Here is a 13,017-nt window from a genome sequence, read left to right on the forward strand (position 1 = left end):
ACATCTGGAGATAGCCCTAGGTTAACCAGAATGCAGGGGCGGGGTGGGGGAGGCTCCGCCCCGCCCCGGAACTACATCTCCCAGCATGCGCTGGCGGCCGGAAGCCCAGTCCCCCCGGTGCATTGTGGACGATGAGTCAAGACCGGACCAGGGCAGCCAGACTTTGGCAGACGGGTGGACGGCGTTAGGTCTGCGCTCAGGTCCGCGGCGGCCGGAGTGGTTGGGAGATGCAGGCGGCACGGATGGCCCCGAGCGTGGGGCGGCAGCTGCGGAGGCTGGGGGTCGGAAGGTGCGAGTCAGACAGGAGAGCAGGGCAGGGCCGGGGTGGCAGCGGGACCGGGGACCCGGACTGAGCCCCTCCCTGCTCCCCACAGCTCGCGGCCCAGCGCACTCCTGGGGCAGCCCCCGTCCGGTCCGGTCCGCCGATCCTATGCCAGTGGGGCCGCTCAGGTGAGTGACGGCGGCCCGGGACGCGCGGAGCGGGAGGGGGAGTCCGCCTCGGCTCCCCCTTCCCCGCCGCCGGCAGGGGTCTCCCTCTCCGTCCCGGACACCTGGCGCCCGCGGTGGCGCCGAAAGTAGGGGAAAGGGCAGGCCAGGGTGCCCTGATGATGGAAGTAGGGGAAAGGTTGCCGCGTCCGCCTCCGCCCGCACCCAGCGCTTCCCCTGTGGTCTCCAGCTCCTCGGGAGCCCCTTACCGGGCCTCGCTGTCCCTTTCCCCAGGCGGTTCTGGAGAAGTCAGATTCCCACTCCTCTGAGGCTCCGACCAGGGACAAGCAGGCCAAGGCGGTACGTGGCCTCCATACCGGGAGGACCTAGGCCAGGGGCTCACCCACTGCAGCAGACAGCTCGCTGAAACCCCCTTCTCCCTGCGCAGGAATCCAAGTCCTTTGCTGCGGGGATGTTCAAGGGTCAGCTCACCACCGATCAGGTGTTCCCTTACCCATCTGGTAAGTAGTCGTCAGGGCGGGGCAGGGCAGGGCAGGGCCTCGCCTCTCCACTTCCCCAGTGACCTGACCAGCCTATCCTTCTCCCCCACAGTACTCAGTGAGGAGCAGATCCAGTTTCTCAAAGAACTGGTGGGGCCTGTGTCCCGTTTCTTTGAGGTGAGGAAGGACAGGGGTTGGGGACAGAGGGCTTCAGTCCCTGATGGGATGGCAGAGGTGTTCAACAGCCTAAAAGGAGCCTGGATACGACATCCTGTGTCTTCTCCAGGAAGTGAACGATCCTGCCAAGAATGACACGTTGGAGAAGGTGGAGGAGACCACCCTGCAAGGCCTCAAGGAGCTGGGGGCCTTTGGTCTGCAAGTACCCAGCGAGCTGGGTGGTGTGGGCCTCTGCAACACCCAGGTGAGGGAGCCCTGGTCACTGCCAGCATCGCAGGCTATTCCAACGTTGCTGATTAAGCGCCTTCCTCATGTGACCTAGAGTTTAGGTTTGTCAATTAAGGGGAGCCTGTGTGATGTTGACTGTGCCAATATGTACATCTTTCAAAACAAAAAACATGGCTCTGTTCCCAGTACATAACACATTTCCCAACAAAATACCAAACTATATGATATCCCTCTGGGCCACAGAATTCACCCAGGCTCACATGCCCTAATGGTAGGTGGGAAGCCTCCAGACCAGGGTCCCATTCTACCATGGGAAGATTCTCTCCAGTCACTATGTAGGGATGCCCCTATTTGGCCCTGCCAAGACCCCTCCCCCCACCACACAGTCAGTTAACCCCTGACACTGCTTTTCCCCCCAGTATGCCCGCTTGGTGGAGATCGTGGGCACGCATGACCTTGGTGTGGGCATCACCCTGGGAGCCCATCAGAGCATCGGCTTCAAAGGCATCCTGCTCTTTGGCACAAAGGCCCAGAAAGAAAAATACCTCCCCAAACTGGCATCTGGTGAGGCGGCTCTAGGAGCCCCAGCAACTGGGGGTGTCCCGGGCTGGGTACAGATGCCACCACACAGCTGGGTGGCTCAGTACATGGGAGTTCTGGGAAGGAGTGAAGCTGAGCATTTCCAGGAGCACTGAGGGAACAGCTGCAGGCAGGGTGCAGACAGCAAGGGGCCTCTGCCTGTCAGCACCCAGTTTAAAGGTGCTCTCACCCACAGGGGAGAGCATAGCTGCTTTCTGTCTAACGGAGCCCTCCAGTGGGTCAGATGCAGCCTCCATCCGATCATCAGCTGTGCCCAGCCCCTGTGGAAAATACTATACCCTCAATGGAAGCAAGATCTGGATCAGGCAATCCCTCTACAACCCCCATACCACCCTGTCCTCTCCCTCCACCTCTTCCTAACTTCAGGCCCCCCCCTGCTCTGTCTCCCACACCCTGATAGCCCCTCGTTTTTCCATAGTAATGGGGGCCTGGCAGATGTCTTCACGGTCTTTGCCAAGACACCAGTTACAGATACAGCCACGGGGGCTGTGAAGGAGAAGATCACAGCTTTTGTGGTGGAGAGGAGCTTTGGAGGTGTTACCCAGTGAGTGGGTTTGGGGAGGAAGCAAGCAGTGGAGCCAGGTGGGGGCAGCACTGAAGTCCAGGGCAGATGGTGTTACAGGTCACCCTGGGGATGTGTGCAAAACCCCAAGTAGCTGGATGGCTTGTTCGCTTTGGGATTAAACTGCATGGAACTAATATAAAGCTTTAGCTTCCACAAGCAGTGAGCCCAACATACAGTAGGACAGAAAACCAGGCATCTACCCTGTGAGCATGGAAGCCTATTGCCTGCACCCTCTCCTATGCTGGCAGCTGCGATTCCTCCCTGGCTCCTAAGAAAGGTATCCCCCCCCCCCGCCCCACCCATGGCTACCTGTTGAGCACACCTCTGCTTCCCTGTCCTGCCCTGTCACAGCGGGCCCCCTGAGAAGAAGATGGGCATCAAAGCCTCCAACACGGCAGAGGTGTACTTTGACAGTGTGCAGGTGCCAGCAGAGAACGTGCTTGGGGAGGTGGGGAGTGGCTTCAAGGTCGCCATGCACATCCTCAACAATGGAAGGTTCGGCATGGCCGCAGCCCTTGCGGGCACCATGAGGGGCATCATTGCAAAGGCAGTAAGCATCTTCCCTTCCCCTGGCACCCAGGTTTCTGTGGGCCCATCCCTCTCAGCCCTGCCCCTTGTGTGTGTGGGGGGGGGCTACAGAACCACAACGCAACACATGTGCCCTCTTCCAGGTGGATCATGCTGCTAATCGTACCCAGTTTGGGGAGAAAATTCACAACTTTGGGCTGATTCAAGAGAAGCTGGCCAGGATGGCGATGCTGCAGTATGTGACTGAGGTAAGGCTCTCCTTCTCCCCTGCCCACCCCCTCCCTGCCGTCTCCCCCGGCGGTTGGACTACAACCCCCAGCAGCACCTGGGGCAGTGGGTCTCCAGCTCCACACCAATGCCCTAGGGGATGCGGGGGGGCGCAGTCGGCTCGGGAAGCTGTGCTGATCTCCCAGACCCACTCAAACTTTATTCCGCTTGCCCCCCACCCTTACTTCTTCACCCCTTTCAAACAAGTCACATGGCTACAAGCCCCCGCTGAACCATCTCCGGGGACCAGATATTTCACCAAGCCCAACAGGTGGAGCTAGAAGGTGAAGGCGAGGGGAGCTACGGCAGACTTGGTCCTGGGGGCTCTGGGCCATCAGGGCCAGTCTGACGCCGTCCTTTTCCTTCCTGTGTCCCCACCATGCGATCTCAGTCCATGGCTTACATGGTGAGCGCCAACATGGACCAGGGATCCACAGACTTCCAGATTGAGGCTGCCATCAGTAAAATCTTTGGCTCGGTGAGTTCTGGGCCTACAGGGCGGGAGAGCCCAGTGTGGAGCCTGGTTCCAGGACCCATCTCACATGGTTCTCTGTCCCCAGGAGGCGGCCTGGAAGGTGACCGATGAGTGCATCCAGATATTGGGCGGCATGGGCTTCATGAAGGTACCAGGTGGATCTCTGCCTGGGGTGGCCACGGTGGGGATGGCAGGGGTGAGCGGGCTTTTAGGGGCGTGTGCTCTGGCTTCCCCCCACGGCAGGAGCCTGGAGTGGAGCGTGTTCTCCGAGATCTTCGCATTTTCCGGATCTTTGAGGGGACAAACGACATCCTCCGGCTGTTTGTGGCTCTGCAGGGCTGTATGGTAAGAGGAAACTGGGGCCCGGGTGGGGACAAGAGCACACCCTGACGGTTGGGCCCTCTTCCCACACAGGACAAAGGAAAGGAACTTTCTGGACTGGGCAATGCCCTCAAGAATCCCTTCGGGAATGCCGGTCTCCTGCTAGGAGAGGCAGGCAAACAGCTGAGGAGGTAAGCTTTGAGCCCAGGGCGGGGCAGGGTGGGCTGGGGCAGGGTGCGGCCACTAACCAGTCACTCTCCCCCTTCTGTGAAGGCGGGCAGGGTTGGGCAGCGGCCTGAGTCTCAGCGGCATCATCCACCAGGAGCTGAACCGGAGCGGCGAGCTGGTAAGCCAGCAGGTGGGCGGCCAGCAGCCTGCATCGGGCAGGGGCTGGTGTGGCTGGGCCACCTGAGCCCTGGGCGCCTGCCCTTTGTGCAGACCGTGCAGGCTCTGGAGCAGTTTGCCACTGTGGTGGAGGCCAAGCTGATAAAACACAAGAAGGGGATTGTCAGTGAGTGAGCCCTACCCCATCCCCACCAGCTTCCATCCCCACCCACTTCCATTCCTTCCCTCCTTCCCTTCCCGGCTGTCACCATCCCAACCCATCCCATCTACCTGACAGATGAACAGTTCGTGCTGCAGCGCCTGGCAGACAGTGCCATTGACCTCTACGCCATGGTGGTAGTTCTGTCCAGGTGAGGCAGCAGTGTGGAAGGGGGGGGGGGGGGGTAGTTCCCAGGCCAGGCTCAGGGAGGTTCATGTTCCCTTCCTGCCTCGCACCAGGGCCTCCAGATCCCTGAGCGAGGGCCACCCTACAGCCCAGCATGAGAAGATGCTCTGTGACAGCTGGTGTATCGAGGTGAGGTTTGGGGTTACCCAGGGCAGGTGTGCGGCTCAGGGCAGGCGTGCGCCAGCCTGAACACCTCCTTCCCTGTCCCCAGGCCGCAGCCCGGGTCCGGGAGACCATGGCCGCTCTGCAGTCTGACCCGCAGCAACAGGAGCTCTTCCGGAACTTCAAAAGCATCTCTAAGGCCTTAGTAGAGCGAGGTGGCATGGTCACCAGCAACCCCCTCGGCTTCTGAGTGCTCCCCGCTGGGGCCTGGCCAGGCCCGTGCCTTCTCTCTCCAGCCCGGCCTGGCCCCGATTCTGCCTTCAAGAGGCCCTGGCCCCGGGGCACTGCTGCTCTCGGAGGCCCACTTACAGCCTCTCAAGTAAAGATTTTCACAAGCCACACTCTGCTCTCCTCTCGTCTTTCCCTCGCTGCCTGCCTCCCTCCCAAAGAAAGGAGCCAGAGGCGGGGGGAGTTTGCCCCTATTGCTTTATTTGATTTTATACAAGTGACTAAATAAATAGAGTAACAAAAGCAGCTACGTGGGCCCCCAAGACCAAACACCCCAGCTTCCTCTGACTGCCGGCTAGGGTGCCCACCCCTTTCCCCTTTCTCCTCCCAAGGTACCACTGACCACCCCCCACCCCACGCAGGGCACAACTGACAGGGCAGACAGAGTGGGAGATCACGTTCTGGGGCTAGAAGAAAGGGCCCAGGAGACAAGGATTCTTCATATAAAAGTGGAAATATCTACTAAAAAAATAGTCCAAAAAGTGTATGAAAGTCTATTTCAAACCCCCCAGAAGTCTTACAAAAACGGTAAAGCTAAAAATAACCAAAGGTCCCTTGTACACCCCCGAGGAAAAGGGGAGGAACCAGGCACTGCTGGTGAGAGTCACAGTGACAAAGACCCCAGCGGGTGGCTAAGCCCAGGCCCTAGAGGCGTGATGGGCAGGTGACCGATGAGACACCCAGTCACAGGACAGAAGCACCAAGGGTGGACTGGATGGGCCAAGGGAGGAAACTCAACGCGGCCCCCGCTGCGCGCCCTACATAACGTCCACAAAGAACTCACTAGGGTTGCCCATGGCCATGTGGAAGCTTTGTCGGCTAGCTGTCAGTTCTGGGGGCACAGAGCCCAGGTCTCTGACAGGAGGGGCCCCTGGGGGCTGCACTGCTGGTGGGACAGGGGGTGGAGGGGGGGGCATCATGACCACCATCATGGGATTATAGGGGAGGGCCATCCCCGGGGGTGGCCCATAGGGATGGAGCCCAGGGTGGGCTCGGAGATTGGGGACACCCCCTGACGAGCCTCTGGAAGGGGGAGGGCCCCCATCACCAGCCCCACCCGGCTCCCCGCCCCGCCGGAGGCTGCCCCCACGGCTGGAGGGCTCAGACTCACTGCCGCTGCCGGACTTGGACTCAGGGGCCCGTTCCTCGGGCCTCCCTGTACGGCCTGCCCCCCCATCGCTTCGTGTTGACCCACTGCTCCGGCTCCCTGTGGAGGTGGAGGGGATGGAGCCGCCTGAGCCCTAGCCCAGGGTCCCTCGGCCTTCCCAGTCCCCTGGGCCATCCCCACCACCAGTGCTACCCGCTGTCAGACCATGACTTACCCTCGCTGTGCTGGCTGCTGGCACTGCCGCCACCATAGGTGTAGGATGACAGCTCGTGGTAGGGGGGCGGCTGCGGGCTGTATGGGTGTGGAGTTGGGTACTGGTAGGAGAAGGTGGGCAGCAGAGGCCATGGGGTCGCCCCAGGCAGAGGAGCCAAGGTGTCCTGGTCTGAAGCCCCACTGGAGCCATCGTTGTCATTCAGAGACAGGTTGACCAGGTCTGGAAAGCAAGAGAAAAGATGGAGAGTTGCTGCTTCAAGAAGCGGGGATGTCAGGCATCGCAGAGCTGCTGATTCCCTGAACCATGCATGATGGAGGTGAAGACAAGGACCTCCAACAGAACACTCCTCGTGTACCACTGCCATTGCTCCCAGGGCCACAAGTACCACATGCTCTTGTGAGACTCCAGAAGAGACAGCACCCCCCCCTGCCTGGGTACCCCCAGCCCCGCACCCAGGGCGCCACAAAACACAGGGAGACGTTGTTGGCCAGGGCAGGTCCCAACGCAGGACACACACCGCTTAACAGTGGCCCTGGCTGGCTACTGGAGGTGGAACGAGGCAGCGGGGACACGCAGACTCACAGCTCTCACAGCCGCCACTGAGGTCTCCAAAGACGTAATAGCACTGCTCAGAAAACGTGATCTTGTTCACAGTGTGGCGGATGAGGCCCGCCTTGAGCAGCCCGCTGGCATATTTGCGGGCCTCCCGCCGCTCAGGAAAGCCCTCCACGTGATGGTAGAGCCAGTCGACCACGTCCGAGCCTGAGATCAGAGAGCACTCAGGTTCTCCTCTCCAGCTCCTGCCTCACCCCTGCCTCACCCCTGCCTGGCCACCGCTGCCACCTCATCTTCATGCCACCTGCCTGGGGCCCAACCATACCCAGAAAGGCGTTAGGGATGGTGATCTTGAGCCACATGCGGTCTCGAACTTCCAGTCCAGACTCTGGAGCTGCCATGGCCTTGGTGACAGATGCCATGTCCGTATGGATGGACAGACCCCGGCCCTCACAACCTATCGGAGAAGAAATGAGGAGTAGAGACGGGGCCACACACTGCTGAAAGGCCTCCCAGGGCGGGGAGGGTGAGGTGGACTGGGCGCTCACCCTCGGGCAGAGAAGACCCGGATGTCATGGTGCTCATGGACGAGGAGCCCGGGTAGGTAGGAAAGGTGCCAGTCAGTGCAGCTGAGTGAGACACCCAGGCAGCTGGGTCGATCGGCTGGATTGGCTCATCTGGGACAGAGAAGGTCCCCGCAATGATAGTTTCCCTGCCACTCCCCAACTGAGACCCCCGACCCCCATCCCACCTCTGCCCTGACCCTCCTCCACCCCTTCCTGTCATCCTCCTCCCCTGTAGCACTCACTTCGAGGAAGAGTGAAATAGGCCTGGGGAGACGGATCCCAGCACTTGGCCACAGTCAGCACAATGGGGCTGTGGGGAGGGGGAGAAGCAGTCAGGCAGGGGCAGGGGGGATGGGGCGAGGCTTTGGGAGGGTGGAGGATGGACAGAGACACAGACGGACCAGGCTGGATAGCTGAGCCTGGAGGCATCAGTGAGGGTGACCCACTGACACAAACAACACTAGAAAGGAGGCTGAAACATAGAATCACACACACTCTATGTATGGGTCCATGCAGAGCCAGTCCAGGTCAGAGAAGCTGAGCCCGCTGATTGAGGTTGGGGACAGACACATGCACATGGACACACACACAAGGGGAGGGGAGGCAAAGCAGTGCAGTGGCAACAGATGACAAAGGACGCCAGGGCAGCGCTCCCTGCCAGGGAGACTGGGGAGGGGATTGCAGACTCTGGAGCACAACCCCCCAGCTCACGATCAGGTGGGGGTCATGCGGGCCATCCTCTGCCCCACGGTGATGTCACGTTATGGCCCAGCCCCTCTGGACACGCACCACCACGCCCATGCTAAGGGTGGAGCCACGGGCACCAGGAGAGCAGACGAGAGGTGGCTCACCCCGGCTTGTGCACGATGTCCCGCAGCACCCGCACTGCATCATCGTTGCTCATGTTCTCAAAATTCATGTCATTGACCTGGAAGCCAGGTTGGCGGGTGAGTGTGGGTGAGAGCTGGTGAGACGCACCTGCCCCCCAGATCCCCCACAGGGCACCTGCAGCAGCATGTCACCCGGCTCGATGCGCCCATCGGCTGCCACCGCACCGCCCTTCATGATGGAGCCAATGTAGATGCCGCCGTCGCCCCGCTCATTGCTCTGGCCCACGATGGAGATGCCCAGGAAGTTGTACTTCTCTGCAGAGCAGGCACCCATGACAAGGAAGCCAGCCAGCGTTCCCCGGGGCCCCCGCCCTGGACCCCCAACCGGGGCCCCCTCATACCCATGTTGAGTGTGACCGTGATGATGTTGAGAGACATGGTGGAGTCAGTGACGCTACTGAAGGACGACGCCTAGCGGGGAGACAGGGAAGGCTTGGGTTGCCTCCAATGACCCCAGATTCTCACTTTCTGGGCCCACATACCCCTGACACCAAGGCCCCCTACTCCTGCAAGATGCGGCCATCCCGTGAGCTCCCCTCACCCTCTCCAGGCGGGGTGGCCGCTGTTTCCTCCGCCGCCGGTGGCGCTTGAGGAGGCGAGAGGCACTGCTCTGCTCCGTGGAGCTGCTGAATCTGTCCGGAGGAGAGGAAGGGGAGTGCTGGCTGGCAGGCTGGCAGAGCAGGTGGGGGGGGGAGGGAGGCAGAGACCAGCTTGGGCCTGGAGGACATCAGCCGGTGGCACTGGGAAGTGCAGGGCTGGGTGCCACACCTGCTCATGGTGTCATCCTCATCGGAGTCCCCCAGGCTAGTGCTCTCCAGCTCGCTGGTCATAACAGTTGAGGAGCTCTCATACCCGGCCAGGTGGCGCTCCAGCCTCGAGGGTCCACCGGGCCTGTGGCCCCCTGCTGTGAAAGAACAGAACCATCAGGGACCTGGCCTCAGGCTGCCACCCCCATCACAGGGGGGCCTGAGCCCAGCTCCCAGCTCCTGGGCTCCTGGGCCCCCCTCACCACCGTGCTCACTGCTATCTCTCCTACGAGGCCGTTCCCGCCGCAGGGACACCACCGATTCGGTTTCCGTCTCGGGCTCCAGGTTCTCCCGGCTGCTGGACACGTTAGGGCTGGGTGGACAGAGATGGCATGCAACCGCGTCAGGGGGATGGGGCTCCGTGTCCTCAACCTCCCCCTGCCCAGGGGCTGGGGTCTCCTCCTTGCCTCCCTCCCCCAGACTAAAGAATCCCAGAGACTCACTGGAAGGACGGAGGCCTAGAATCCCCGATGCCGCTGGTCCTCTCCGGTGGCAGGGGGGGTAGCGGTGGGGGGGGCGGTGCTAGCTCTGCCCGGGGCTCGTGGGCTGGGGGAGCCATTTCGGGTTGGGGGTTCTCTGATGACACCAGCTGGAAAGATGCAATGACAAAAACTGACTCAAGCAAAGAGGGAGGCATCTGAGGTGGGAAGACAGGGAGAAGACAGGGTCTGAGCAAGCACGTAGCCTGTGAAAAGCACAGGGAAAGCAGGAGGGAGCGGTAGATGCTCCAAAAGAAGGCTGAGGAGCTACAGCTGGCTCCCCAAGCAGGTGGAGTGGTGAGGACCCAGACTGACAGGACCCTGGTGATGCGGGATGGACAGGGCTGCTTACCCAGGACACCACCCTCCCGTTGAAGCAGGGAAGGCGGGCGTTGTCATCTGAAATCTCCTCCTTCACCACCCTGCCAGGAGGGACAACACAAGAACCAGTGAGATCGGCCTAGCGCCCCCCACACGCACCCCGACTCGAGGCTTCTCATCTTCGTCCAGCTCGAGGACGAGGACTTTCGTGCAGCCCGGCCAGGCCCTCTTCCCCAACACCGAGACACTTCACTCTCATGCCCCAGGAGTCTCCAAATTCACTCACCCCCTTTCCTTCCTCCTCCTCCTCCTCTCCCCAGCTCATCCTCGGCTTTCAATGCTGGTCCAAAGATTTCCTAGAGTCTGAGTCAAACCTCATTCTCCAATCTCAACGACCATCCCACTCCCTCAGTGACCCCAGCTGCCCCAAAGATCTCTAACCTTTGGGGTCTCTAACAGCCCAGAATGACTCCAAACCTCCCTGAGCCCTACCCTGCTCCTCAAGGCACCGTCCCCAAACCCTCTGAAGTCTCTATTCTCATGCTTTCTTGGTTTTCTCTAAGTCATGTTCAAAGCCCTAGCCCAACATGCTACCTTTCCCCCATGAAAATATACCCATGAGACCCAAAGATGAGACCTCCTCGCTAGGCTGAGCGAGGTGAAGCCCACCTTCCCCTTCCCCCGGGGCTCATCTGGCACAAAATTCTACACTGAGCAACCTGTTCTGCCTGACGCACCTCAAAGCCCAGCCTTGGGGTCATTCCTCCCCTGGGTTCCTTCGGATGGACAGGACTTTGCCCCTTCTTCTCAACCACCACGTGGGATCACCACAGCCTATTCTGTTCAACACCGCATCTTGGTCACACAGCAGAGACCCTGATGGTGGTGAGGTGAATGTTAATAAATATCTGTTGAATACTGTTAACAAGTATACTTGTTGAACAAGTATCTCATGAATAAACACGAACTGTGAGACTCTGGGCATTGAACAGAAAGTCTCTCTCATACTCTCACATCCTCACCTCCAAATTAGGACAGGCTGTCTGATTAACCCTTTACCCTAATATGGTTCTAGTAGCCTGGATGCGTGACAACTTAATCCCACTTGTTATCGATAGGGCCACTCAGCCCAATCCCTACCACTGCTCGGTCTCGATATAATGCTGGATTCTTAGAGATGTAACCCAGTCTCGGCGGAGCCCAGCCCGGCAAATGATTCCACTCTCTAACACCATAACCCCGTTTACAGATTAGCTGAGCTCGACGCTAGCGATCATCACAACTCGCAAAAAAATTACTGTGCATCGCTTACCTATACAAAGTTTCTTCCGCCAACTGTGTCTATCTCCTGGGTCACATCATTGCTAACAAACAGGAATTTCGATCTAAATCAAAGGTAACTCCCAACACAGTCCCACCTTCCTCACGTCCAACAGTCTTTCTCAGTAGAAGCCAGTCCATTCAGCTATCCCAGAACACGGACTGTCTCAGGCCAATCCAGCCTGCCTTCAAGAGCTGAGGCTGGCTACCTGGAGAGCTCAGCCTCAAAATCCATAAACAAATTTATTATTAAGAATCCAAGTCTGGCCCAGCATGACCCCAAACACTCCAGAATAGCCATATTGGTCTATTTTAGCAATGACCTACAACGTCTCCACACGCAGCCGTCCATACCAATATAGACCAGATTATCCCAATACAGCTGTCTGCACTGGCATAGCCTCAAAAACCCTGTCTGCCTCTCTACAGAGCGTCCCCATGAAACACTTCACCCCAACAGAAACTTAAGATCAACCAACACAACCCAGAAGAGACAGAACAGCAGAAATTCTTCCGAGAGAGCCTGGTAATCTGCTCCAAAGCAGCCTAGAACATCCCAACACACCCTTCTCTGCACCAGAACAGGCCAGATGTCCCCAATCTTATCTGCTCTAGGATGGTCTAAAATGCTCTAAAGCACCCCAACACGGCCCAATCATCCAGAGATTCCACAATACTGCCCGTGGGCTGCAGGACTGCTCGGAAGGCATCGGATTACCCAGAATAACTCCCAAATAAACCAGTGTGCCCCATTCTATTCCAGGACAGCCTAATCTTTCCTGATCTGGTTCGGCACGGCCCGGTGTGTCGTCCTGGAGCTCCGTGCGACTCGATTTGTCCAAGCGTAACCTTACCCAACCTGGGATGCCCAATCTAACCCCCGCATAATGCCCTGTCCAGCACTCCAGCCCAGGAAAACCCAGCGTGGCCTAGGGCCGAACTGTGCCCCTCAGCAGTGGCCGATCCACCGCCGCGCAGCCCCCACCGGTTCCAGCCTAGGCCTCGCGCTCACCCGAAATCCTGATCCATAGACTTGAAAAAGTACTTAGCACCCGCGGGCCGCTGCAGGACGCTCTTGAAATCACCGAGGGTGATGCGCTCGGCCGGTACCGGGATCTTCACCAGGTAGGGAGTCTCCTCCTCATCCAGGTGGTAAATCACCTTCGTCTCCCCGACGCCGCCGCCCCCCGCGCCGCTGCCCGCCATGGTCTCGCCCGCGCGCTCCCGGGTCCCGCCGCCCACCCAACCGGGCGAAGCGCCCCAACCGCGCCTGCGCACACCCGCACCCCGCCGCGCGAGCGCGGACAAGATCGGCCGGGCGCCGGAAAGGCGCGGAGGGAAGGCGGCGGGGATCAGCGGGGTGGCGGCCGACGGAAGGGAAGGGGGCGGGCCGGAGGGCTCGACCCGATGCCACAGACTCGGCCGCCGTCGTCGCCGCCACCGCGCGCCACCGCCGCCGACGTCGCGGGCGCCCTGCAGCACCCCGCCCACCTCTCCCCATGTCACGTGGCCCGCCCCGCCCCCATCACGTGACTCCCCCGACCACGTGAC

General features: G+C 60.0%; 2 protein-coding genes across 7 annotated transcripts; one reads left to right on the forward strand and one right to left on the reverse strand.

Annotated features, from left to right (window-relative positions):
- Positions 1–128: 128 nt before the first annotated feature.
- Positions 129–5,318, forward strand: ACADVL (acyl-CoA dehydrogenase very long chain). Of its 3 annotated transcripts, XM_041770845.1 has the most exons (20): positions 129–289; positions 375–450; positions 721–786; positions 875–947; positions 1,039–1,103; positions 1,213–1,347; positions 1,751–1,895; positions 2,107–2,236; positions 2,350–2,475; positions 2,848–3,046; positions 3,168–3,272; positions 3,683–3,769; positions 3,852–3,914; positions 4,010–4,111; positions 4,181–4,278; positions 4,361–4,433; positions 4,526–4,598; positions 4,710–4,782; positions 4,871–4,946; positions 5,029–5,318. In XM_041770845.1, exons 1-20 carry the CDS (start codon positions 228–230, stop codon positions 5,167–5,169), a joined length of 1,968 nt encoding a protein of 655 aa, XP_041626779.1. In that variant the 5' UTR covers positions 129–227; the 3' UTR covers positions 5,170–5,318. The 3 variants fall into 3 exon arrangements, 2 of the variants coding, with proteins under 2 accessions (XP_041626779.1, XP_041626780.1); XR_005990228.1 differs by lacking the exon at positions 4,526–4,598 and having other exon boundaries at positions 5,029–5,093; XM_041770846.1 differs by lacking the exon at positions 721–786.
- A 70-nt stretch (positions 5,319–5,388) lies between these two features.
- Positions 5,389–12,962, reverse strand: DVL2 (dishevelled segment polarity protein 2). 4 transcript variants are annotated; one of them, XM_041770844.1, is made up of 15 exons: positions 12,479–12,962; positions 10,178–10,247; positions 9,790–9,935; positions 9,562–9,659; positions 9,309–9,441; positions 9,082–9,172; positions 8,882–8,951; positions 8,656–8,795; positions 8,502–8,578; positions 7,893–7,960; positions 7,633–7,761; positions 7,410–7,541; positions 7,112–7,291; positions 6,530–6,748; positions 5,389–6,414 (listed from the first exon to the last, which is right to left on the reverse strand). In XM_041770844.1, the coding sequence occupies exons 1-15, from the start codon at positions 12,670–12,672 to the stop codon at positions 5,966–5,968; spliced, it is 2,196 nt and encodes a 731-aa protein (XP_041626778.1). In that variant the 5' UTR covers positions 12,673–12,962; the 3' UTR covers positions 5,389–5,965. The 4 variants fall into 4 exon arrangements, with proteins under 4 accessions (XP_041626778.1, XP_041626777.1, XP_041626776.1 ...); XM_041770843.1 differs by having other exon boundaries at positions 9,309–9,444; XM_041770842.1 differs by having other exon boundaries at positions 9,550–9,659.
- Between the last annotated feature and the right edge of the window lie 55 nt (positions 12,963–13,017).

This window comes from Vulpes lagopus, chromosome 10 (genome assembly GCF_018345385.1).
Source record: "Vulpes lagopus strain Blue_001 chromosome 10, ASM1834538v1, whole genome shotgun sequence".
NCBI classification, from domain to species: domain Eukaryota; kingdom Metazoa; phylum Chordata; class Mammalia; order Carnivora; family Canidae; genus Vulpes; species Vulpes lagopus.

What these genes read in the sequence shown, in the direction of transcription:
- ACADVL (XM_041770845.1), top strand. Translation starts at nt 228, where the DNA reads ATGCAGGCGGCACGGATGGCCCCGAGCGTGGGGCGGCAGCTGCGGAGG. An exon ending in TGGGCCTCTGCAACACCCAG is followed by an intron (nt 1,348 to 1,750) that starts GTGAGGGAGCCC and finishes TTTTCCCCCCAG; the next exon opens with TATGCCCGCTTGGTGGAGAT. An exon ending in GGAAGCAAGATCTGGATCAG is followed by an intron (nt 2,237 to 2,349) that starts GCAATCCCTCTA and finishes GTTTTTCCATAG; the next exon opens with TAATGGGGGCCTGGCAGATG.
- DVL2 (XM_041770841.1), bottom strand. Translation starts at nt 12,672, where the DNA reads ATGGCGGGCAGCGGCGCGGGGGGCGGCGGCGTCGGGGAGACGAAGGTG. An exon ending in GAGGATGACACCATGAGCAG is followed by an intron (nt 9,173 to 9,308) that starts GTGTGGCACCCA and finishes TCCTCCGGACAG; the next exon opens with ATTCAGCAGCTCCACGGAGC. An exon ending in GACATCGTGCACAAGCCGGG is followed by an intron (nt 7,961 to 8,501) that starts GTGAGCCACCTC and finishes CCCTCCCCACAG; the next exon opens with CCCCATTGTGCTGACTGTGG.